The sequence below is a fragment of the Macrobrachium nipponense genome, chromosome 15 (assembly GCF_015104395.2).
Source record: "Macrobrachium nipponense isolate FS-2020 chromosome 15, ASM1510439v2, whole genome shotgun sequence".
Lineage (NCBI taxonomy): Eukaryota > Metazoa > Arthropoda > Malacostraca > Decapoda > Palaemonidae > Macrobrachium > Macrobrachium nipponense.
In genome coordinates this window covers 23564554-23592315 of record NC_087208.1, presented here as the reverse complement: position 1 = coordinate 23592315, position 27762 = coordinate 23564554, and the positions used below count along the sequence as shown (strand labels likewise).

Here is a 27762-nt window from a genome sequence, read left to right as displayed (position 1 = left end):
TCGTCAATCTGGCGAGTCACCTGAGTGACTCTTACCATCCTTCCGCTCCGTGCCTGGATCCTGATGGTGAGTGTACTCAGTCTTCTGGTTCCTGGCTGCACGATCACTGGTAGGTGACAGTACACTTGGTGACACAAGCGAGCGAGTGGCCGAGACGGTTCCCGGTCTGGAGGTGGAACCTCTGGAGCCATGAGTGGAGGTACCAGCAGTGGCTGGTACCTCCATGGTCCGTCGTCTTCTTCCCTGAGGAAGGAGAGACGGGCCCCGTTCCCAGAGGAACGGGAGGACCAGCGGAAAACCCACATGTCCCACCGGAGCAAGATAGACCCTTAGAAGTCTCTGTGCGAGACTTCTTATGGGGGGGGTGAGGTCACTTCCTTCTTCCTCAGCTGAGAGGGCCTTGGAAGTTGAAGGGGAAGAGGCGGCAGACAGAAGACGACGACAAAGAAGATGACGGCATCATCATCTTCTTCTTGGACGACTACTTCGCCAAATTCCTCTGGACAGCAGTCGGGTCTCCCATCCAGTATAGAGCTGGGGAGGTTGGGGTGGCAACAGGGGCCCATTCAACCTGGCCAGAAGGACCTGCGGGAGTGGCAGCACTTCCATGGGCAGGAACAGGGGCAGCAGGTACAGCGACAGCAACAGGAGAGCAATCCAAGGGTGAGCTCTTCGGGCACTTGAAGTCAAGGGGCGGAGTGAGGATAGCAAAACCAGGTGGAGGTGGAACCAGCCCCATGCGGGGCACATATGGCAATGGAGCTTGTACTGCAGCCAAGGGGGTGACCGTGGTCACGTGCTGAGTATACACCAGGTGCAGAGCAGCAGCATAACCCGGTGTCGAGATGGTTGTAGTTGTCCTCGTCTCCACCCTGTAAGTGACCGAGGCTGCAGCAAGATGATGGATGAGACCCTGAATACTCAAAAGTGGCCGGAAGGCTCAGCGAGTGCCACACCTGCTGAAGGTCCCCACGTGCAGAGGCAGATGCACCTGAGGAAGCAAGTCGGTTAAGGGGTGGGGGGGGTTCCAGTTCGCTCAGCGGGGAAGGATCCCACCCTTAGCATACAGACGTCCCCGAGTACAACTCCAGGTCGGGGTGTCGCCCTCCTTCCTCTACACTTGACAAATCGAGCGTAGAGGTGGAGGGGACACGTCCCCCGTAGGGGAGAGAGCCATATGCGGGAGCTGACGGGGAGGGAGAAAAGATGATGACGTATCAGTCACCAGAGGTGTCAAGGGAGAGCTTTCTGACGACAACTTGGCGGCCTCTTCCTCTTCTCATACAGCTCCCACTGCTCCTCCAAACAAGAGACACAAATCTCACATGTTAAAGACCGAGAGCATTCATGCCATCGGCACCTAGTATGCAATGAATGAGGGTCCACGGCATCCCTGGACCTGAAAGCCCCCCACGCTTATGGCCTCCCACTCCGGTTGGATGAGAGGGCTTCTCCGATTTGTGGGACCACATGTTCAACCTAACGATGCAATTCCACAAATAATGAACAAATAATAATAAGAGTATTTACAGTCACGTCACACTAGTATTCTAAGAAACAGGTTGAAAAATAAGTAGGGTGATAACAATCTCACAACAGAGGCGGGCAGAGGCGAGCACACGTCTTCATCCCGACGGTGGTCGAAAGCAAAGTGGTATGTTTACCTCCAGTCGGGTGGGACTCCTGACCATCGGACAAGCAGTTACTGCCTAACTACCTTATTAGTAAATCTTACGACCGGTCCAGCTGGCTCTGAATAGTAATTCCTTATGGAAAAGACCGATGGTTTGTATAACGTGTCGGAACAACTGAATTTTTTAGGGTTCCACTTTATTCTCCATCCTTAGAATTTCGTCAAGGTTCCACTCCAACCCCATACCCCTCCCAAAAATTTTATTTCTACCATCCACTAATTTTAGCTAAGTAGTAATAAGAAGCTTCTGCAACTATGGGTCTATATTCAGGAGATGGGATTGATGCAAAGAGAGCACCATTATCTTCATAAGTTGTAACAAGCGTTTCTTCAGGCCACACCATATGCTGGGCAAGAAAATATTGGCCAAGAACACTACTATGAGGAAGATATTAAATTCAAAGTAAGTCATGAGAACCAGCAGCCTGCATTACTCAAAAAATTCATACAAACAGACAAAGTTAATATGACAGGGTACACTAAATAGTGTTTTCACTGACTATAACTTGCTACCATCCATGTCATTAAAATGTCACCTGTCACTTCATTAAGACAACATACCTACATTTTTTATATTAGTCTTATTTTAAACAAAAACTTAACTTGCATAAAAAAAAATTATACCAGAAATACTTACTGGCTTCTCTTTGCAAATTACTGATAGTGAATCCAAGTAAAATATTTGAATCCTATGTACTGTGGCATCACTAACTGACACTATTGGTGCAGGGATCATGTGGTTCTTTACAGGAGTTGCAAAATACTGGGCAAACTTTAATGCATCAATAGTTGCAGACATCAGAATTACCTGGATTAAAGAGAAGAAAAACACTTTTCTGTTATTTTTTGGGCTAAAAAATTATGATCTAAAATAACTTGTCACAAATCAAATTAAACACAGTGTTTACATGTATTTTATGTTGAATAAAACTTCCAGATATAGTATCAAGTAACACTAAAAATTCTGGCATGTCAACATTTATACTACACATATTTGGTAAATAGTTCAAGGCTTGGAAAGGTACAAGATTTACTGTTCTTTACAATGGAGAATAAAAATTCATTGAAATGACGGTTTTCAGATACTCTACCAAGTTAAAATATGGTCAACCTTTCAGTTGCTATTAAAACATATAGGTCATGGGCTAACAATATCCCTTATTGCTATGGAATAGGAGCTCTCATGGCACTTGCATAAAACATGACCTAATTGGTCTTTTCATAAGAGTGCAAGGTCATTTTTCAGCACTTAATTTTTTGTGGCTTTATCACTTTCCTTTCTGCTGCTTCACTACCATCAATGATGAACAATTTTGTGCTAACAAGCAATGTAAAGAGCCATTCTAGAGCTTTCAGGACTAATCAGTGAAACTACAGAAAATGTTCAGCTTTCAGTAAATTAGATGCACTGCTAGATTTGTTTTCTAAAAGAACTCCCCAGCCCAGATCCCATGTGTTGCAATACAAGTTTATGTCTGGGTTCTGAGGAAAGAGACTTCCCTTCTAGTAACCTGTCTTTTGATTTCTACCAATGCAGATGTTTCTTGATTTCCTGGGTGATCAACAACTTGAAGAAGTTGGGATGTCTTTTTCTGCCCATTTGTCTCTTAGGTAGAATTGAAGAACTCTTAGATGAAGTTTCCCTAAGGAGACAAACTGCTCTATTGAGACCAATGTCCCCTGGAGACTCATCCAGCTATTGGCTGTGCAATACTGAAGATTCAGGTATCTGTCCACTTTCTGCAAACATGACTCCACTCTTATCGGGGAGAAAAAAAACTGGAAACTATCTCCTGACAAGGAGTCATCTGTGATGTTTGGTGATTTATGATAAATCCCAGTTCCTGTGCCAGTAGAGGTTCTTTCTGAAAGTCCTCTGTACATTGTTCATTCAGTTTTGCTCAAAGAAACCAGTCATCCAAACAGAATGCTATGTTCACCCCCATTAGATGGACCCAACCTGCTAAGGGAGCAAGGATGCAAGTGAATACTTGTGGGGTGGTTGAAAGCCCAAAGCAGTGTCCGAAAATTAAACACTTGGTCCTGAAACACAAATTTTAGAAATTTTTGGGAGTTCGGTTGGACTACTACATGAAAGTAAACATCTTGAAGGTCTATTGATACCATCCAATTCTCCTGACGGATGGATGCTAAAATCGAATGTGCTGTTTCCATTTTGAATTTTGTACTTTGGATGAAAACAGAGCATTTACGTCCAAAACTGGTCTCCATCCCCCTGATGACAGATACTACAAAGAGGTGATGGCAGAACCCCTCCAACTCTTGATCTGGGACCACAGTGGGCCCCTCATATTCGCATTCTCCGAATTCGCGGATTTCACTCTGGACCAAAGCTACCCATTTTTTATGGGAAATTCCCCTATTCGCAGGATTAGTTATTTTCATGACTAAATACATTTTTATGATATAAAAATGATTTACTAATTCTAAAATACTGATATTGATCAATACTGTATTAGTAAGTTTAATAAGATTAAATATCACACAACAACAACAATAAGTCACTCTCTCCCCCTTACCGAGATGTATGTTTTTTGTATGATGAATAAATGATTTACTAATTTTCACATATTAATATTAATGTAAAGGTTAATCAATTCATTAAAGAAAATACTATAGTGAATTATTAAGATTTTAGTTCATAAATTAAAAATTATCTATGAATGAAGGAAATCCCAGTCTTCACACATGTTTCTTTCCAACTCTAGGTACCAAGCTGAGGTCCAACAGTTATCAAATATATCAAGTACAGTGGACCCCCCGTATTCGCGTTCTCCGGATTCGCGGACTCACACATTCGCGGATTTCTCTCGGAAACGTTCCCCTGTATTATTCGCGGAAAATTCGCGCATTCGCGGTATTTTTCTATGAGAAATATCAACAATTTCCTGGTTTTCGTTATCAATTTCATCATAAAATGCACTTTTTGTGATAAAACTATTAAAAAAACCAAGTATGAAAATTTTTAGTGGTTTTTCTTAAGTTTTAACTAACAAAATAGGCTGTTTTTAGCCTTTTTACAGGGGTTCCAAACATTCGCGGACTCTAACTATTTGCTGGGGGGTCTGGTACGCATCCCCCGCATATACGGGGGGACCACTGTAATGTGACAGGAATAGAGGGTCTCTCTCTCTCTCTCTCTCTCTCTCTCTCTCTCTCTCTCTCTCTCGAGATGAGATTTTTATGGTACATGTACGTATCTTTTTATTAATATTTTCAAATAATAATAATATAACTGTAATTACAAAAATCAAGTGATAGTATTTTAAAGAAATACCACAAAAATTTTTATGGTACATGTACGTATATTTTTATTAATATTTTCAAATAATAATAATATAACTGTAATTACAAAAATCAAGTGATAGTATTTTAAAGAAATACCACAAAAATTTTTCCATTTCACTCTTTCAAACAAGAATAACTCTCTCTCTCTCTCTCTCTCTCTCTCTCTCTCTCTCTCAGAGATGTGAGAGCGAGATGTATGTTTTTTATATGATAAATAAATGATTTACTAATTTTCAAATATCAATATCAATGTAAACAGCAATAATATCAATACATTGAAGAAAATACTAAAGTGAATTTGAAAGATTTTATTTATAATTTTAAAAATTATGTAACAATGAAAGAAAATAGATTCCACCCCTCATCTGCCTTTAAACTCCAGGTAGCCAAGCTGAGGTGGCTGGGGTCCAACAGTTATCAAATATATTAAGTAATGTGACAGGAGGGGGAGAGAGTTGCCAACTAGGTTGTGCTGCCCACTCAAGTTCATGTAATTTCTCACTCTCTCTCACTGAGATGAGATGAGAGAATTTCTATTGTAAAATATGTATGTTTATTAACCCTTTAACGACGATTGGACGTATTAAACGTCGATATAAATTGTCTGTTGGGTGCCAATTGGACGTATGGTACGTCGATATAAAAAAGTTTTTAAAAAATTTGTGGAAAAATAGTTACAGACCTACTAGGCAAAAACTTTTGAATCATGCGCCTTGGGGGATGCTGGGAGCTCAAGGATCGAGGCATTGTTTTGTTTACAATTGTTACCCAGGCGCGCAAGCACAAATTTCTTTCTTCTCGCACTAAAAAGTATCAGACACATATCTCAGAAATTATTTTGTCACTTTGACATAATTTTTGCACTATTTTATATTAGCCGTTACATGGAGTATTATATATGAAAATGTGTGCAATTTCATGTAGAATACAACTAAAATCAACTCATGGTTGTAGCTTTTATCAGTTTTGAAATATTTTCATACAAATAACGATAAGTGCCAAAATTTCAACCTTCAGTCACCTTTGACTACCGAAATGGTCGAAAAACGCAATTGTAAGCTAAAACTCTTACATTCTAGTAATATTCAATCATTTACCTTCATTTTGCAACAAATTGGAAGTCTATACCACAATATTTCGATTATTGGTGAATTTATGAAAAAAAACTTTTTCCTTACATCCGCGCGGTAACTCATCCAAAAAAATCATACATTTTTTGTCCGATTGTCGTAATGTTTGCACCTTTTTAAATTAGCAGTTACATAAAGTCTTATATATGAAAATGTGCCCAATTTCATGTAGAATACAACTAAAAACAACCCATGGTTGTAGCTTTTATCAGTTTTGAAATATTTTCATGTAAATAACGCTAAGTGGCAAAATACAACCTTCGGACAACTTTGACTACTGAAATGATTGAAAAACGCATTTGTAAGCTAGAACTATTACATTCTAGTAATATTAAATCATTTACCTTCATTTTGCAAAAAATTGGAAGTCTCTAGCACAATATTTCAATTTATGGTGAATTTATGAAATAAACTTTTTCCTTACGTCCGCGCGGTAACTCTTCCGAAAAAATCATAAATATTTTTGTCCGGTTGTCGTTATGTTTGCACCATTTTAAATTAGCAGTTACATAAAGTCTTATATATGAAAATGTGTGCAATTTCATGTAGAATACAACTAAAAACAACCTAGAGTTGTAGCTTTCATCAGTTTTGAAATATTTTCATATAAATAACGATAAATAGAAAAAATTCATTCTTCGGTCAACTTTAACTCGACCGAAATGGTCGAAAACTGCAATTGTAAGCTACAACACTTACAGTTCAGTAATATTCAATCAATTACCTTCATTTTGCAATAAACGGGAAGTCTAGCACAATATTTCGATTTATGGTGAATTTTTGAAAACAAGCTTTTTTTGTTTACTTCTGTGCATTACGAATTCATGCATCATTTTGTGATAATATTTTTCTGTGTTGCCTTGATCATTTTACAATGTGTTATATACCAAAATTATTGCAATTTAGTGTACAATACAATGAAAAAAAATTTAAAAATTAACTCATTAGCTTTAACGTTTTGCTCACAGCACGATTTGTATACAATTATATATGAAATTTTTTTTTCATGCTGTCATACATCCCAATATTTATATATGATGATTTTTTTTTTTCATTTCTGATGGTTGCATACTAAACTTCAGGCAATGACAAAAAAATTAACTCTTAATCTTGAAAACTAAGCGTGCTGTGATTTTATGAGAAAAGAAAAGAAAAGAAAAGAAAAGAAAAGAAAAGAAAAGAAAAGAAAAAAAAAAAAAATTCCGATTCGGCGCTCACTCGCGAACACCGCCGGCATACAGGAGACTATTTTAAAATACCGCTTTGGCGTTTAAGGGTTAATATTTTCACATAACAAGGATAACTCACCCACTCTCTTTTAACACAAGATACGTATGTCACAGTGGTAACTCTTGCCCTCTGTTTGGGCTGGAAGTGTATGTATACAGTATATCTTTAAGGGCATTACTACATTTCATGGTAAAATAATATAGAGTAGGGTAGAGTGGGGTAAAAGGCCTCTCCCTATTTTCTTGCTTATTACATATCATAGCAACTTAGTCAGCTGATCAGTGCAGCAACACCTTCTGCGTGAAGCTTTCTATACCAAACAGCCAGGGAGAACTAGAATGGGACACAGCCAGCATGCATTTTTCTTCTTTGGACACATTTCTTGTAAGTATGCATGCTATATCAGGGATATCCTGTACAGACATTTTGTCAGTGAAGTCAGTACTTTAACTACAATTACTTTAAATGAGAGCTAAGAAATATCTTGCAATGCAATCCAGACTTGAAAACTCAATTGAGGTACAGGTGGATTTAGTTTTCTTAAAAAATAACAAGTGGGGTAAAAGGCCGACCACGCTTTTGGGCAAGAAGCCCAGGGGGCTTTTTACCCCATCTGATCAGATGGATGTGTAACCAGTGGTGAAAGAGGACAGACTACATCTTATTTGTGCAATGAAGGCAACAGGAGTTTGTCTTCCTCTTATGTTTATATTTGCCCGTAAAAGGATGACTTCACTACTTATGATCGGCAGCTCACCTGGAACAATTGCTAGATGCACAGCAAATGGATGGTCTAATGCTGATTGTTTTGTAGACTGGCTACGTAACTCTGTTAAAATTCTTAAGCCAAGTCGAGCAGAAAAGCACATTACAATTCCAGATGGCCACCACAGTCACAGGACTTTACCCAGAGAAAATGGAGTAATGTAAAGAAAATTATTCTACCTTTTTGACTTAAGTCATTTTTGTTCTTATGTAAAACTTATCCATTATTTCTTTTATTTGTGTTATTCTTGGTGCTATATAAAAGTGAATTTATTTCTAATTGTGCTGCTACAGCTGTCATGTAGAGTAAGTGTCAATTTATTATACAATTTTGCTAATTTCAGTTCCCATGAATACTAAAAAGTTCTTAGGTTTTACTTGAAACAAAGAATTCTAGGATTAATTACTGCACATTTTTCAACATTATTCTTTAATATTTTTGTGTGTAAGGTTGAATCTTTTTATATTTAGCAAAAGTAAGCGTCTACTTTTCAATATAAATGGTAGTTTTCATGAAGTACCACAGTATCTTAGGTATGGGGCAAAAAGCCGCCATCGTGGGCTTCTCCCACCCATGGGGTAAAAGGCCCCTTTTATTTTTTTTTCAGGTCCTGTTTTTACTATCCTAAATTGCTAACAGCTGCTCATGATTATGATCATTGATACTCCAATAACAAAGCTTTCTAGAAATATCTTTGTTAGGTCAATAGCTGAAATACTGTAGACTATACAAGCATTTCTCCTTAAGGGGGGCTTCTTACCCCATTCTCCCCTACTAGTTTTCAAATAATATTAAGTTTAATGAGATTAAACAATTACAATATCATTCTCTCTCTCTCTCTCTTACTTATGCACGTTTATTTGTTTTGTAGTATAAATAAATGATTTACCTTATAACTAATTTTCAAATACAGTAGTGCCTTGGGATATGAAATTAATCCGTTCCAAAGCTGCCTTTGTAACCTGATTTTTTCGTATCTAGAACTACGTTTTACATGTAAATTGCCTAATTTGTTCTAAGCCCTACAAAAACACCACAGTAAATCTTATAATAAAGCTAAATTGACCAATAAACAATGAAATACAACAATTTGGACCATTCACTACCTAACTTAACTGTGCCTGACCTGTAAATAAAGTGTATTAGTATACAGGGTAAAAGAAATACTGTACGTACATATGTAGTAAAATGTGGAACCTTACCTTTTGAGTGAGGTGATGTCTGAAAGTGGTGACATAGGACGACAAATGGCAGAAAACATTAACAATCAACTTTACATTAAACTTGAAATTACATTTCATTTTTTGCTTTTTTTCTGATTTTTTACTTTTTTACTTTACGTTTTTTAAGAAATATCAATTTCTTCACCACTTCCAATTTTCTGTTTTTTCGTATCACTTGGACCTTCCTGTTTGCTTACTACTAAAGGCCTCGTGAAAAAATAACTATCCAAGGAAGATTGCTTCTGCATGCTTTTCAAAATGTTCCAGAAACCACCTCGCCAAACGTCATCGAACTGCGCAAGCATACGACCTGTGTAAGCCTTTTTGGGGTGTCTCTTTTCTACAAATGATTGCACTTTATGAAAAACGGCTAGAACATCCTTAATTTCTGCCGTTGTCATAGGGTCGTCCTCCTCCTCCTTGCCGCTGCTAGAGAACTCTTCTTGAACAATGTTATGTTGCATGGCCTCCAACTCCTTCAGGTCATCCATTGTATGCTCCTCTTGGTGCTCCTCGAGAAGGTCACTGATGTCGTCCTCATCGACGACCAGCTCCATGGACTTGCCGAGTGCAACAATCTCATCAAGATCTGGTTGCGAAACAGTTTCAGGATCGTCAACTGTTTCTGAATCTGCATCAACTTCGCCTACGTTGAATCCCTGGAAGTCTCGGGTGGATACCGTATCAGGCCAGTTTCCTCCATGAAGAATTCAAGGTTTGCCTTGAAACCACCTGCCAAGTTCCATTGATGAGTCAGATGCATATGACGATATTGAAATGCTCCTTCCAAAACTCACGCAAGGTGAGGTTTGTGGTATCGGTGATGTCGAAGCATCTCTTGAAAAGATGTTTTGTATACAGCTTCTTGAAGTTCGATATCATTTGCTTGTCCATGGGGTGGAGGAGAGGGGTGGTGCTAGGCGGAAGATAAAGAACCTTGATAAAAGATTACTCCACTAGGATATCTTCCTTGAGACCAGGAGGGTGAGCAGTGGCATTGTCCAACAACAGCAGACATTTCAGAGGGAGGCACTTCTCTTTCTATGAATTTCTTCACTGTCGGGCCAAAGCACAGATTTAACCACTCGGTGAACAAAAGTCTCGTTACCCAGGCTTTCGCATTAGCACTCCACATCACCGGAAGCTTCTCCTTTAGCACTTTGTGGGCCTTGAAGGCTCGAGGAGTCTCCAAATGATACACAAGTAGAGGCTTCACCTTACAATCCCCACTGGCATTAGAACAAAGTGCAAGAGTAAGCCTGTCTTTCATAGGCTTATGCCCGGGTAGCTTCTTCCCCTCCTCCGTGATGTACGTCCGACGAGGCTTTTTTTTTTTTTTACCAAAAAAAGGCCAGTCTCGTCACAGTTGAAGACTTGCTGAGAACTGTAGCCTTCCTTGATTGTCATCTCGTCAAACGTCTTGACAAAGGCTTCAGCCACTTTCGTGTCCGAGCTGGCAGCCTCCCCATGCCGCACCACCAAATGGATGCCAGTCTGTTTACGGAATTTATCCAACCACCCACGAGAAACCTTGAAGTCTGGGGTTGCCGTTGATGTCCCTTCTCCTGCGTCGTCTTCGGCCTGGGCACTCAGATCATCGAAAATAGCGCTGGCCTTCTGGCAGATTGCCATCTCCGTTATCGTATCGCCAGCGATTTCTTTGTCCTTAATCCATTCAAGCAGCAGCCTCTGAATCTCATCATGCACATGGCTCCTCTTGTTGGACAAAATAGTCACGCCCTTTCTTGGGACCCATGACTATAATTAAGTTAATTAAGTTCACACACAACACTATAAAGTAGAAAGCGAAATCACTAATGCGAATTTACGTTAACAAACGAAATGCGTATATGTGAATGAACTAAATCCGCGTGCGTACAATAACGCTGGTGCGACGAAGTGGCTGAAGGACGCCTTTACGTAGAGGCATGATGGGATAAATGCTGACCAATTGGAGAGCAGGATCTTACGCCGGTGACTAGCATCAGGAATGGTGGCGAGTCTACAGAGTTAGAGGCATGCAAATTTTAAAATTGTTCTTGGTGGTCTGGGCGAATCTAGGGACTTTACAGTAACACCCTTTAGTAACCTGAATTATTTTTGTATGCAGAAGCAAAAAAATCTACGTCTTTGCTTTCGTAACTTGGATTTTTCGTAAGTTGGGACTTTCGTATGTCGAGGTTCCACTGTGTACTTATTAACCTTCAAATTCTATCTTCTCCCCTAATTTGGTATATAACTTAGAAAAACATTAAAGAGCTATTAAATGAAAGCCCTTTTCCAATTTTTCTTTTATTAAAATGTTTTTTCCTGATTTATAAGGTTTATTTTTTTACCATAATGAAGAAATTCATATCTAGCAAATAAATGACCTTGAAAAAATAAACTCATTTGATTGGAGGTCTACATCAGGTCTATATATGGTAGTAATCTCAAGTCTTAATATTAAGTATTATTACATTTATTGCCCCCTCGTCTACCCAGCATTTATCAATTTATTTTAGTTCTAATCGAGCAGCTATTTTTTCCCTAGCATCAGCTGATTTTGGGAGGGAAACATGAGGCAGGCCAATAGATCAGAATTTCTGTAGGAGCAGAAAGGGGGAATAAAGACTCCTGTAAGCCTGAGGGACGTATCCCAAAAGGAAGTGTGTAGCTAGCTGGGTACTTCTTAGGCCTACTCTTAAGATCTTATTTCTGCCAGAAAGGGGGATAGGCTGACCCAAACACCCAAGCTTCGCACCTGATTTTGTCCTCAGTCCTCTCCATTCTGTGACCTAGGACAGACGTCCAAGCCAGCCGCCTTCCCATAAGGCCTAAAAAGGGGCTAACTGGCGCCCCAGACCTCAGATAAAGCCGACGCTATTTTCTACAAAGGTCCACTTACATAAGGCATCCAGGTAAATCTTGTGATACAGTAATATTGCCAGTTCTTTCCCTCTGAGTCAAGTAACTATTCCACATTTTCCCATTCGAACTCCTAATTCTCAAATGACATCCCTTTGTTCCTTTCCTTGCCTTGTGGCCGCATGCCACCTTTCTGTGATCGTCCCAGACAGACAAAGTCTTCATTGAATATCTCATTTAAACACTAGAGCTCCTTCACCAGTGTGTTACAGAAGAGTGAATAACTGTAACTTTGTGCAAGAAGTCTATTTTATTCCGCGTCTAATCTGGGAACTCTACCAGATTTCTCACGTGTCCATGTCCCCTCATTCGCAAGTCGCAAGTGCTTCCTTAACGCAAGAGAACTATGACTAATTTTGGAAACCAGCAATTGAAGTAAATCTGATTTTAGCCAGCTCTCCCCTTGTGAGAGATAAGAGGGGTCCATGTTTGGCCCAGTTGCCTTGTCTTTCAACTGTCTTGTAATAAATGTAATGTAAACTAATCAGCTGGTTTCCAAGCGACCTTTCTCGAGTAAAAATAACTCAAATCAATCCTTTTAACCCTTAAACGTGTACTGTACGCATTAAACGTCGACGAAAATTGTCTGTTGGGTGCCAAATTGACCTATGAAACGTCGACGCAAAAATGTTTTAAAAAATTCACAGAAAAATAGTTATAGGCCTACTTGGTGAAAACTTTTGAATCACACACCTTGGCGGATGCTAGAAGTTCACTGATCAAGCTGTTGTTATGTTTACAATCGTTACCCAGGCGCGCAAGCACGAATTTCTTTATTCTCGCACTCAGCGACACATCTCAGAAATTATTTTGTCACTTTGACATAATTTTTGCACAATTTTATATTAGCTGTTACATATAGTTTTATATAAAAAAATGTGCGCAATTTCATGTAGAATACAACAAAAAAAACAACTCATGGTTGTAGCTTTCATCAGTTTTGAAATATTTTCATATAAATAACGATAAGTGCCAAAATTTCAACCTTCTGTCAACTTTTACTACCGAAATGGTCGAAAAACGCAATTGTAAGCTAATGCTCTTATATTCTAGTAATATTCAATCATTTACTTTCATTTTACAACAAATTGGAAGTCTCTACCACAATATTTCCATTTATGGTGAATTTCTGAAAAAAACTTCTTCCTTACGTCCGCTCGGTAACTTCCAAAAAAATCATAAATGTTTTCATCCGATTGTCGTAATGTTTGCACCATTTTATACTAGCCGTTGCATAAAGTTTTATACATAGAAATTTGTGCAATTTCATGTAGAATACAACAAAAAACCAACTCATGGTTGTAAGTTTTATCAGTTTTGAAATATTTTCATATAAATAACGATAAGTGCCAAAATTTCAACCTTCGGTCAACTTTGACTCAAACGAAATGGTAAAAAAAGGCAATTGTAAGCTAAAACTCCTACAGTCTAATAATATTCAATCATTTACCTTTATTTTGCAACAAATTGGAAGTCTCTAGCACAATATTTTGATTTATGATGATTTATGAAAAAAACTTTTTCCGAAGTCTGCGCAGTAACTGCCGAAAAAATCAGAATTATTTTTGTCCGATTGGTGTAATGTTTGCACCGTTTTATATAAGCCGTTACATAAAGTTTTATATATAAAAATGTGTGCAATTTCATGTAGAATACAACAGAAAACAACCCTGGTTGTAGCTTTTATCAGTTTTGAAATATTATAGTATAAATAACGATGTGCCAAAATATCAACCTTTGGTCAACTTTGACTCACCGAAATGGTAGAAAAACGCAATTGTAAGCTAAAACTCTTACATTCTAGTAATATTCAATCATTCACCTTCATTTTGCAACAAATTGGAAGTCTCTACCACAATATTTTGATTTATGGTGAATTTTTTGAAAAAAAACTTTTTCCTTACGACCGTACGGTAACTCTTCTGAAAAAATCATACATTTTTTTGTCTGATTGTCGTAATGTTTGCAGTTTTATATTAGCCGTTACATAAAGTTTTATATATGAAAATGTGTAACATTTCATGTACAAAAAAAAAAAAAAAAAAAAAAAAAAAAACCATGGTTATAGCTTTTATCAGTTTTGAACTATTTTCATATAAATAACGATAAGTGCCAAATTTTCAACCTTTGGTCAACTTTGACTTGACCGAAATGGTAAAAAAATGCAATTGTAAGCTAAAACTATTATTCTAGTGATATTCAATCATTTACCTTTATTTTACAACAAACTGGAAGTCTCAAGCACAATATTTTGAATTATGGTGAATTTATGAAAAAAGGCTTTTTCCTTACGTCCGTGCGGTAACTCTTCAGAAAAAATCATAATAAATTTTTTCGTCCGATTGCCGTAATGTTTGCACCGTTTTATACTAGCCGTTACATAAAGTTTTATCTATGAAAATGTGCGCAATTTCACGTAGATTACAAAAAAACAACAACCCATGGTTGTAGCTTTTATCAGTTTTGAAATATTTTCATAAAAATAACAATGTGCTAAATTTCAACCTTCAGTCAACTTTGACTCAACTGAAATGGTAAAAAAACGCAATTATAAGCTAAAACTATTACATTCTAATAATATTCAATCATTTATCTTTATTTTGCAACAAATTGGAAGCCTCTAGCACAATATTTCGATTTATGGTGAATTTTTGAAAAAACTTTTTCCTTATGTCCGCGCATTTTTTGTCCGATTGTCGTAATATTTGCACCATTTTATATTAGACGTTACATAAAGTTTTATATATGAAAATGTGCGCAATTTCATGTAGAATACAACAAAAAACAACCCATGATTGTAGCTTTTATCAGTTTTGGAATACAGGCAGCCCCTGAGTTCCGACGGGGGTTCCATTCTTGAGATGCGTTGTAACCCGAAAATCGTCATAAGCCGAAACATCACCAAAAATACTACGAAAACCTTACTTTTAATGATTTGGGTGCATTCATAACTATGTAAACTGCATTCTTATTGCATTTTGCATTAAAAAAACCTTCAAATGTTAATTATTTTGCATATTTGGTCATATTTCTTCTCCCAGATAAGCGTTGCAGGCGTCGTAACCCTGGAAATAATTTCTGATGAATATAATTGAAAAGCGCCTTAACCTAGGAACGTCGTAAGCCGAACCCGTCATAATCCGGGGACTGCATGTATTTTCATATACATAATGATAAGTGCCAAATTTTCAACCTTCGGTCAACTTTGACTCGACCGAAATGGTCGAAAACTGAATTTGTAAGCTAAAACTCTTAAATTCTAGTCATCTTCAATCATTTATTTTATTTTGCAACAAATTGGAAGTCTCGACCACAATATTTCGATTTATGGTGAATTTCTGAAAAAAAACTTTTTCCTACATCCGCTCGGTACCTGCCGAAAAAATCATACATTTTTTCGTCCGATTGTTGTAGTGTTTGCACCGTTTTATATTAGCCGTTACATAAAGTTTTATATAAGAAAATGCGCGCAATTTCATGTAGAATACAACAAAAAAACAACCCATGGTTGTAGCTTTTATCTGTTTTGAAATATTTTCATATAAATAAAAATAAGTGCCAAAATATCAACCTTTGGTCAACTTTGACTCGACCGAAATGGTCAAAAACTGCAATTGTAAGCTAAAACTCTTACATTCTAGTAATATTCAATCATTTACCTTCATTTTGCAACAAATTGGAAGTCTCTAGCACAATATTTCGATTTATGGTGAATCTGAAAAAACTTTTTCCTATGTCTGCGCGGTAACTGTCGAAAAAATCATAAATATTTTTGTCCGATTGTCGTAATGTTTGCACCATTTTATATTAGCCATTACATAAAGTTTTATGTATGAAATTGTGCGCAATTTCATGTAGAATACAACAGTTTTGAAATATTTTCATATAAATAACGATAAGTAGAAAAAATTCGACCTTTGGTCAACTTTAACTCGACCGAAATGGCTGAAAACTGAAATTTTAAGTTACAACACTTACAGTCTAGTAATATTCAATCAATTACCTTCAATTTGCAACAAATGGGAAGTTTCTAGCAAAATATTTCGATTTCTGGTGAATTTTTGAAAAATATTTTTTATATGTCGTGCATTACGAATTCGTGTATCATATTGTGATAATATTTTCTCTGTGTTACTTTGATTGTTTTACAATTTGTTAACCCTCTTACGCCAATTGGACGTATTAAACGTCGTGTTCAAATGTCTCCCGTATGCCGATTGGACGTATCATACGTCGGCTCAAAAAAGTTTTTTTAAAAATTCGCGGAAAAATACTTATAGGCCTACCAGCCAAAAACTTTTGTATTACACGCCTTGGGGGATGCTGGGAGTTCACGGATCAAGGCGTTGTTTTGTTTACAATCGCTACGCAGGCGCGCAAGCGCGAATTTCTTTCTTATCGCACTAAAAAGTATCAGCGACACATCTCGGAAATTATTTTGTCACTTTGACATAATTTTTGCACCATTTTAAATTATCCTTTACATGAAGTATTATATATGAAAATGTGCGCAATTTCATGTAAAATACAACTAAAAAATACTCATGATTGTAGCTTTTATCAGTTTTGAAATATTTTCATATAAATAACGATAAGTGCAAAAATTTCAACCTTCAGTCAACTTTGACTCTACAGAAATGGTCGGGAAACGCAATTGTAAGCTAAAATTCTTATATTATAATAATATTCAATCATTTGCCTTCATTTTGCAACGACTTGGAAGTCTCTAGCACAATATTTTGATTCATGGTGAATTTATGAAAAAAAAAAAAAAAATTTTCCTTACGTTCGCGCGGTAACTCTTCCGAAAAAATCAGAATTTTTTTGTGCGATTGTCGAAATGTTTGCACCATTTAAAATTAGCTGTTACATAAAGTTTTATATATGAAAATGTGCGCAATTTTATGTAGAATACAACTAAAAATGATTGAAGGTTGAAGCTTTTCTCTTTTTTCGAAATATTTGCATATAATTCATGATAAATAGAAAAAAAACCATGTTCGGTCAAATTAGACTCTACCGAAATAGTTGAAAAACGCAATTGTAAGCTAAAACTCTTACGGCCTAGTAATATTCCGTCATTTTTCTTCATTTTGAAACAAATTTGAAGTCTCTAAAACAATATTGTGATTTATGGTGAATTTTTGAAAAATATATTTACCTTCACTCCGCGCGCTGATTCGCGGCCGCAAGTCTCCGAAATACGTATGTCGCATTATCCTAATATTTGCTCCTTTTCATATTAGCCTTTTTATAGAGTTTCATATATCAAAATGTGCGCAAATTCACGAAGAATACAATAAAAAATAATTGAAGGTTGTAGCTTTTTCCATCTCCGAAATATGTGCATATAAGAAAATATATATATAAAAATTTTGACATTTGGTCAAATTTAACTCGTCCGAAATGGTCGAAATCTGCAATTCTAATCTAAAACTCTTACAGTATCGTAATATTCAATCATTTGTCTTAATTTTGAAACAAATTGGAAGTCTCTAGAACAATATTTAGAATTACGGTGAATTTTTGAAAATAATATTTTTTTACGTCCGCGCGTTACGAATTCGTACATCATTTTGTGATAATATTTTTCCGGTGTTGCTTTTATTGTTTTCCTATGTATTATATATCAAAAGGATTGCAATTTAGTGTACAATACAACGAAAAAAAATTAACTCGTTAGCTTTGACCGTTTTTTGCACAGCGTGATTTGAATACAATTATCTATGATTTTTTTTTTTTCGCTACCATATATCGCATTATTTACATATGATAATGATATTATTTTTCATTTCTGATGATTGCATACTAAACTTCAAGCAATGACAAAAAAATGAGCCAAAAATAAACTCTTAATCTTCAAAACTAAGCGCGCTGTGATTTTTTGAATAAATTATTTTTTCCGCTTCCGCGCTCACTCCAAACCGGTGCCGGCATACAGGAGAGGTTTTGATTTTTAGGGCTTCGGCGTAAGAGGGTTAATACCAACATCATTGCAATTTAGTGTACAATACAACGAAAAAAAATTAACTTTAATTTTAACCGTTTTGCTCACAGCGCGATTTGTATACAATTATATGATTTTTTTTTTTTGCGGTCATATATTCCAATATTTATTTATGATACTGATATTTTTTCATTTCTAATGGTTGCATACTAAACTTCAGGCAATGACAAAAAAAAGGAGCCAGAAATGAACTCTTAATCCTGAAAATTAAGAAAAAAAAAAAAAAAAAAAAAAAAAAAAAAAAAAAAAAAAAAAAAAAAAAAAAAAAAAAAAATCTGCTTCGGCAGTCACTCGCAAACCACGTTGGCATACGGGAGACACTTTCGTAAATACCAGCTCGGAGTTCAAGTATTAAGGTAAGTTATTCTGTATTTTCCCCTCTAAGATTTTCCTTTACGTATTTGGGTCCTCAAGGCCACACCCATACGTAAAAGTGGCGACCTTGCGTTATCCCTTGTAAAACGTATAACTGTAAATGATTTTTTATAAAGCGTAAATCAAAGGAAAGCATAAATGCACGGGAGATATGCATGACTCAACAGTATATAATTCATTTTAACATGATTATTCTTAGAACCATTGTTAGCTTAAGGTATGTTTAGTAGTTATTTGAGAAGTGTTTTAAATAAGATTGTTTTCTAAGTTAGATATATATATTGTAGCGGACAGAGCGCCGAGTGATTCTCTGTGAGCTTGTATCGTCTTGTATTGTAGGAGACAAGAGCATGTGTGTGGTAGATAGATGCCAGAAAGTACTAGTTAAGATCAGGAAGTGCTTTGCCAGGGTTTATTGCATATGTTAGCAAGCCTTGCTATTTAGGAGTGTTCTACTAATAGTTATACGGCAAAAGAAGTGTACAAATCTTTTGTCTGTGATATGTTAGGGGAATTAGTTTTAACTTGGTTTACATTTCAAGTGTTGGTAACCGCCTAGCCTGCCAGCTCGTCAGCTTGGCGCATACACTCTCCCAGGCCTGCCAGCCAACCTTCGTTTCACACAACGCAAAGCATATTCAACCCTTAAAACTTGATCTCAACGATTTAAGCCGACGGTCTGCTCGCCTCACAGCACGTTTCACTTAGCATCGCTCGTTCGCTCACTGAGCGAAAGTTTCATTTCACTTCGTACTTAACGTGACCGTTCCATTTACAAATGTTTAGCTAACATTTTTTCCAGCATCCTTACCATCATTTTCACTGGTCGCAGGGACCTAGTTACCTTACGTAACGTAAAAACAAATCTTAAAAGTAAATTACATTAAAGGAATTGCTTAACAAAAACACATAATTGTAAATCATTCATATTATAAGCGCAAGCCACTATCGGTAACGTAAAAATCGTTCACCACTAGCGCGTTCTATTTACATAAAACTTATTCAAATCCAATTTTTTCACCAAATCTTTAACGTAAGGAAATCATTCAACGCAAGTTGCGTCATATTAAACTAACATTATTAGTTCAATTACATACAAGAGAGTTCGTCATATATCATTTTTACGCTCAGAGAGAGAGAGAGAACCTATTAGTCCAAAAACCAAGAGTACTACGTCTATTACTTATGCATGCAACATAAACGTTATTTTAGTCTCGTGTCTTTCACTTACACTGAACGTGATACGTATGCGCGCGCCTGTGTCCAATGCAGTCTTGTAAGCATTTATTTCATTTACCGAATACTTCAGCCAAGGACTGAGCATTTCCAAATTACCGTTACCTGTCGTGCCCGAGTGGTCTTTTCCATTTCTTTATCACAAAAAGCTTGCGTATACCGCAAGCACAAACTGCACAGTCGCAACTGCCTTACTTCCATAAAAGGAAGCCTACCAGTCTAGGACTGGCCACCACCAGTGCACGTCAGGCCCTACCATTTTACAGTGCCACTAATCCATGACACTGTCCATCGACTGGTTGCTGAAGTACTCCCCCTTTTACTTTCTCTCCTCCACCATTACACTCTGCTCCGAATAAAGTGCCATTTCATTTCAGTATATTTCAGCGGCCCGCGGTTAACTGCACAATCGCTCAGCGGCAAATCGGTTTTACGGCTGTCGTAAAAAATATTCATTAAAAAAATAAGGAATTTTGAGGTATTTTTATGGCACAATTTTCGGTCAACAGCGCCGCTATGTCTAACGAGCACATAAATTTGTAGAAATACTGTTCAGACCATAAAGGTTATGCAAATGGTATTAAAAAATTCATAGTTATTACATAGATATTAAGGTAAAATATATGCCTCTGACACTGTTCTATGCTGAAAATATGAGTTAAAGGAGTGCAAATTTAACTATGGATGTGTCGATTTATAAATGTTCATGCTTTCATGTTTAAAAATGTGTATGAAAATGTAGGCTATTATGTACAGGGTATTTTTATTTCTGCACAGAAATATGATACAAAAGCAGCTTTTGAAACTGCCCTTCACGTTATCAAATACGATCTTTTTTCATGTTCATTCTTGTAAGACGCCGTCTGCCGTTCTTCAAAAAATATCAAGCTGAAAAAAGTGCAAATTTAGTGATCGATGAGTCGATTTTATAAATGTTCATGCTTTTATGTTTAAAATGTGTAAGAAACTGTATTAGGTATGGGGTATTTTTATTTCTGCGCAGAAATATGATACTAAAGCAGCTTTTTGAAACTGCCCTTTACGTTATCAAATAGGATGTTTTTCCATGTTCGTTCTTGTAAGCTGCCACCTGATGATCTTCAGAAAATATAGTTAAAAAACTGCAAATTTAGCGATCGATGTGTCGATTTTACAAATGTTCATGCTTTGATGTTGAAAATGTGGATGAAAATACATTATGTATAGGGTATTATTTTTTTTTACATAAATATGATACAAATTAAGGCAGCTTTTGTAACTACCCTCCACCTTGTCAGAGGATGTTTTTTCATGTTTGTTCATGTCCACCATTGTTCCAAAAAATGCATGGTATATTATTTTATTAATTATGCATCTTTTCCATAAATCCTTTAAAAAGTTATCCAATAATATTGTATTATTATGTATCTTTTCACATAAATCCTTTAAAAAGTTACCAATAATATTGTATGTATTCTCATATTATTGTATCATAAAATACTACTACGGCAAATCTAAGTCAGTATTCCGGAGCAGATGTTTTGGTTTCAAATCAGCTGATGGAGAATACGAGTTTGTTTCGCCATATCTAACGCAATTCTGAGCAAATTTTCTTGCTTCTAATTAGCATAAACGAATATCTAGATACTTGACTTATATGAGACAAGGTTATTTTTCCTTATACAACATGTTTTTAGGTGGAAATATGAATTGTATATGTCTCGTTGTGATTGTGAACTAATTTTTTTTGTTAACAGATTACTTTGGCACATGTTTACTGCGTAAAAAAATTATGTGATTCCGTTCACAATTTTCCTTTATATCATCATAATATGAATAAAGTTTTTACATTAAGATATCTCAGTTCTATTCTATACATAACGCCAATTATAACAACTACGGTAATAGTGTGCTGTAGTACAATCATTGAAATACAAGCCAAACGGATATTATCCAATTCGGTTGCACTTAAAAAAAGTCTTCTCGTTCGGTTGTTCATGGCTGTACACGTTCATGCAACGAGTATAACGTTAAAACCATACTTTCATCATTCTCTTTTGCTGTTATTGAACTTATGTAACTAGAAGATGGATAAAGTTAGGCTATTGTAATTTGCTCTCTCATAAAATCGGACTATCACAAGACGAATTATCGAAACTTGAACACAACAGCTACCTGTACACTGTATAAACCTTATTATATCTTCACATACTCTAGACACCCAAAGGATTAAAGCTAGGTTTTTTTAACTTACAGTATTTATAATACTATAATGTACTGTACAATAAATTCTATAGTACTATACTGCATAAATACAATTTTACGTATTGCGCCATTGTGGGATTACGGCACCTTTGAATGATCTAGTTTCGAAAGAAGGTATGCAGCAGCCGTAGGCTTTAAAATCACTTAGCGTCGGCGGCCAGGAACGGAACCCCTGCCGCTAACCATGGGCCGCCTGTATGTTAAGGAGATCTGATGAAAATTCTGCTAGTAGATCAAGATATTCATGAGTCTTGCAAGCCAGAAAGCCTGTCGTCCAGTCAAGTTAACTCACATTTTCCAACACTCTAAAAAGATTCTTAAGATTCCACTGATGAGAACATGGTCTTGGCTGCAGAAAAGGCTGACCTCTGGGCCAAATCTATAAGATTGTAGAAGTCCCCTTGGGAGGAAGCAGCCACACCCAAGGAAGAAACTTCTGTCACGTAGTATGAGTACTTCTCTTCAAAAGGTGAGATGGTGAGTAACTAAAGTTGAATTTACCAAATTCGCTCTTTTCTCACATCCATTTCTCCCCTTCTTTGAGAGCCTTTCTTGCTGAAATAAAAAGCACCATATGTGTTATACGAGCAGACCCTGCAGGCTGACTGCTCAATTGGAAAATTGACACTGGAGATGGTGTTGCAGGAGAATTATGTTGGGTAGTTCTGTAGCAAATACTGCAACAACCATGAGTAAGCTGTAGGGGGATTGTTTTCTCCCACTTCCTTGACCAAAGATACCAGAGACATTAAGTCCCTTGTAGCTGTGGATGGCTTCTTTAATTAAAGAACTCAAAATGTTGTTCAATTACTGCTTAATCGGGGTGAGAGAGGGATCCAATAACCCTGAAGGTTGTTGTAAAGATGCTGCACAAGAAGGTTTGAATCCAGGTTTATGATTAGGGAGCTCTGGAGCCAAATACCGTCCAGGAGTGAGAGGGTGCTGGAGCACAAGCTGGCACTCGGGCGGAAGTGAGCGCTCTGGAGCATAAAACTGCTCATCTGATGTCTTGTTGTGCCACCAGCTGGCGCTTAAACACTAAAGGTCAGAGAATACTGCATCAAGATGCAACAAATGGCATAACTCACAAACAAGCAAAAATTGACATTTCTCCCACTGCTATGTACATCACATGTATTTTGTAATTTGAGGTTTTGTACATGCAACTTCCCCGGCAGATATATACTTAGCTATTTTCTCCGACATCCCGACAGAATTCAAAACTCGCAGCACACGCGACAGGTAGGTCAGGTGATCAGCCATCTCCCGCCACTGGGTGGCGAGACTAGGAACCATTCCCGTTTTCTAATCAGATTTTCTCTGTAGCCGGTTCCGACAACATTGTTGTTGGTTCCTCCTGCATTGAAATTCTTTCTCGCTTGCTGAGGATCTTTTCTGATTGACCTTTGGTGACGTATTTGATCTTTAGCTTTGGCATACGCTTTCGTGGACCGTTTTTGGATTTTGGATTAGAATTTTCTTCAGTATGTCTGACGTTACACCTGTGTTTAGAGTGTGTGTGAAAGAGGAGTGTAAGGTGAGGTTGCCGAAAGCTTAGGTAGACCCTCACACTGTTTGTGTAAAATGTCGGGGGAATGAATGCTCTGCCTATAACACCTGTATTGAATGTGAAAGTTTGACTGAGCAAGAATGGAAGAATTTGGCTGCTTATATTAGGAAATTGGAGAAAGATAGAGTAAGGAAGGCTTCCGTCAGAAGCTCTAGTAGGTCCTGTTCTCTTGATCAGGAGGTAGATCCTAACTCTAACATATTTTCTCCTGCCTCTAATATGGTTTCAGCCCCTTCCCCCCGCAGCGAACCCAAAGATTCGTCTTCGGAGATGGCTGCTATGAAAGCATCTATTCGTAACTTGCAATCTCAGTTACGAGCTATGGAAAGTAAAGGTATGGACAGTGATATGTGCAGTGTCCCCAGTGACCGGCTCTGCATTGCCCCTTGGCCTAGACCTCTTCCAGACTCCCAAGACCAGGGGAGGAAGAATGTCGACAGCCGCACGGAGGATGTAGAGTATCCCCAACGGTCAGGCGTCCCTTCGGCAGATCCTGTAGATTCATCCCAGGCTGCCTTGGATAGCTATACAAAATGCATCCAAAGGAAGTGCTTTTCAGACTCCGATTTGTCCTCACCTAGACATGGTTGGAGCTCTGTGATGAAGTCGCGCCCTCTGAAGAGAGCCTGGAGGAGACGCCTTAGACTCTAGCCTGGAGCCCTTCCGTGAGTATTCTCCTGCGCAGAAGAAGAGATCTCTGAGATCACCTGAGTCCTCTCCGGAAGGAGTACGTTCTTGTACGAAGAAGTTTCTGGTAGGCCTCCAAGAGCAGTTGTCAGCTCTAGTAGGCTCGTTTTCCAAGGGCACATCTCGCAGGAAGGATGTCTCCCTACCGGTCTAGAGCTCTTTTAAGAGACCACCTTCTAGCCTACGCTCGGACTCTAGCAGGCGCCCCTCTCCTGGAAGGCGCTCCTCTCTAGCTAAGCTTGATGCGGCTAATTCCTCCACTCGTCACGGATGATCGTCTTCTCCTGCCAGGCGCTCTTCGTCGAGTAAGCACCTCTCCTCTGCTAAGTGACCTTCAAGGAGTGTGTCGCGGGGCGTAAGTGCCTCTCCTGTCAGGCGCCAGGAGCCTGAGAACCTCCTAGATTCGGACGGTATCCGAGCTAAACGTAAACTCCTTGACACTTCAAGACGCCCTGTAAGGGACTCAAGCTCCTCTCCTGGCAGGCGCCAGGAGCAGCGCAACATACACGGAAGCAGCAGGCCACGTTCTCCTTCCAGGCGCTCTCCAAGGGACAGAAGCTCCTCTCCTTGCTCGTGCCAGGAGCCTGAGAGGCTCCTCGATTCTCGTAGGATCAGAGAGAGCTGTAAACACATCTCTCCGTCCAGGCGCCCTCGAAGGGACTCAAGCGCCTCTCCTAGCAGGCGCCAGGATCTTGGAAGCCGCATTTCTCCTTCCAGACTCCCTCTAAGGGACGCAAGCGCCTCTCCTGGCCGGCGCCTTTCTCCTTCCAGGCGCATTACGCCTCCCAGGCGCTCCCTACGGGACGCAAGCGCCTCTCCTGGCAGGCGCCCTACTCCTTTCAGGCGCTCTTTAAGAGACGCAAGCGCCTCTCCTGTCAGGCGCCAAGAGCCTGGGAAACTCCAGGATCTTAGCAGCAGGCGTCCTACTCCTATCAAGCGCCCTCAAGCGGATGCAGGTACTTCGCCTTACAGGACCCACATTGGAAGTATACACTGTTCCCCTTCCAAGCATTCTACAAAGGAGAAAAGTGCCTCTCCTACTAGGAGTCCTCCTAGGAAGCTTTCTTCTCCAGCTGCTACATTGGAAGAAGTTTCAGAGGAGGAATCCCCTAAAGACGCTGGCGTCTCAGATTATAAGAGACTCTCAGCGCTACTGCTTCAGGAGTTCAGAGACTCTCTTCGCCCAGCAGACCCTCCCTCCCCAGGATCGCTGCTTTCGAGCACTAAGCTGTCGAAGTCCCCCTCCTTCGTCAGGATGCGCCCTACCCTTTCTATGAGGAAAGCGATTAAGGGCTTAGAGAGCTGGCTTCTTTCTAAGAAGGAAGCAGGAAAGACTGTCTTTTCCTGCCCTCTGTCCAAGCTTGCAGGAAAGCCAGGTATCTGGTATGACACCAAAGAGCCCATGGGATTGGGTCTTCCTTCGTCAGCCGATGCGGATTTCTCATCTCTAGTGGACTCTTCGAGAAGGCGCTCGCTACTTTCGGCAAAGGCTTCTTGAGGGGATGTGCAAAATGGACCATCTCCTCAAGGGCCTCTTTCGCACCCTAGAAGTTTGCAACTTCATGGATTGGTCCCTAGGGGCTCTGGCCAAGAGAGCTCAGGACCCGGACTTCGTAAATATGGACGAGTTAGCCAGCGTCTTGTCCTGTTTGGACAAAGCTGTTATGGACGGCTCCACAGAGATTGCGTCCCTCTTCGGATTGGGCATCCTTAAGAAGAGGGCAGTTTACAGCTCCTTCCTGGCTAAGTCCGTGTCGCCTCTCCAGAGATCCGCTCTGCTGCATTCGCCCCTGTCGAAGCCATCTTTTCTTGCAGGAGACAGTTAAGGACATCTCTAGGTCCTTACCTGAGAAGGCCACTCAGGATCTTTTGGCCCAATCGGCCAAAGGATTGAGTCTTGGATGTGAGCGCGCTGAATCGATTCGTAATAAAGACAAAGTTTGCGATGGAGACAACATCCTCTGTCCTTGCAGCTCTTCGTCCAGGGGGCTGGATGGTGTCCCTGGACCTTCAGGATGCGTATTTCCATGTGCCAATTCATCCTTCATCCAGGAAGTACCTCAGGTTCATGGTACGAGGGAAGGTATTTCAGTTCCATGCTCTGTGCTTCGGGCTTTCGACAGCCCCGCAAGTGTTCACGGGCCTAATGAAAAATGTAGCACATTGGCTACATTTGGAGGGAGTAAGGATCTCATTGTATCTGGACGACTGGTTGATTCGTGCCCTGTCAAAAGATCGCTGTCTGGAGGACTTGACTATGACGTTGAAGCTAGCCCGGTCCTTAGGACTGTTAGTAAACCTCGAGAAGTCCCAGATGATTCCCCAGCAAAGCATTGTTTATCTGGGGATTCTGATGGATTCTCGGGGTTTTCGAGTGTTTCCATCCCAGGAAAGACGAGATCAATGTTTACAGAAAGTGGCAGCTTTCCTAGAGAAAGAACAATGTTCCGCGAGGGATTACAGCCCTAGCTTACATCAGAAAGCAGGGAGGAACTCACTCCTTCTCCCCATACAAGAAACCAAGGGAGTTGCTGCTATGGACCAAGGAGAGGAACATTGCTCTCCTCACCAGGCTCATCCAAGGAGAAAGGAATGTGAGGGCAGATCTTCTGAGCAGAAGAGATCAAGTCCTTCCCACGGAATGGACTCTGCATCCAGAAGTGTGCAACAGACTTTGGAACCTCTGGGGAAGACCAAACCTAGACCTGTTTGCGACACATTGGAATGCGAGGCTGGAGAACTACTGCTCTCCAATCTCAGGATCCTCAAATTCTACCTTGAGAGGAAGAAACAACTTGGAGGTAATGCGGAGAGTCTATGGTGCTCAGTTAGAGATCCGAAGAGAGCCATTTCTAAGAATGCCCAAGCTTTCTTCATCAAGGATGTAATTAGAGAAGCTCATGTATCCTGTGAAGACGAGCACCTCAAGCTCCTAAGAGTAAAAGCTCATGAGGTGAGAGCCATCGCAACCTCTTTGGCCACAAAAACTTGTCTCTCCAGACTCTTGTCGAGTCTACCTACTGGAGGTGTAATTCAGTTTTTGCATCCCATTATTTGAGAGACGTTCGGGTGACTTATGATAAGTGTTTCTCTCTTGGAGCGTACGCATCTGCGGATTCGTTGCTGGGACAGGGAGCTGAAGCTAATCCTATTTAGTTTAGTGTTTGTTAGGTATTTCATTGGTTGGTGATGTGTTTTTATGGTTGATTGGAAGAGGGTGTAGGAAGTGTACCCCTTTCAAATCTTAGTTCTCACAGTGTTAGTGTGGTCAGGTGGTCGGGATTAGCTGTTGTGCTCCTTGTTGTATTTTGGTACCTAAAGCTCTGTCATGTAAGAGGCTTAGTCCCCATTGATATGATACAGGGGAAGGCTCTGCCATGTAAGT

General features: G+C 39.1%; 1 protein-coding gene across 2 annotated transcripts in view; it reads right to left on the bottom strand.

Moving 5' to 3' along the window:
* The window catches only part of LOC135227032 (ATP-dependent RNA helicase TDRD9-like), a 564113-nt gene that overhangs the window by 344664 nt on the left and 191687 nt on the right, over positions 1-27762 (bottom strand). For both annotated transcript variants that reach the window (XM_064266821.1, XM_064266820.1), the window contains one exon: positions 2331-2501. In XM_064266821.1, the coding sequence (XP_064122891.1) occupies positions 2331-2501 (171 nt within the window). The remainder of the gene's footprint in view (positions 1-2330; positions 2502-27762) is intronic.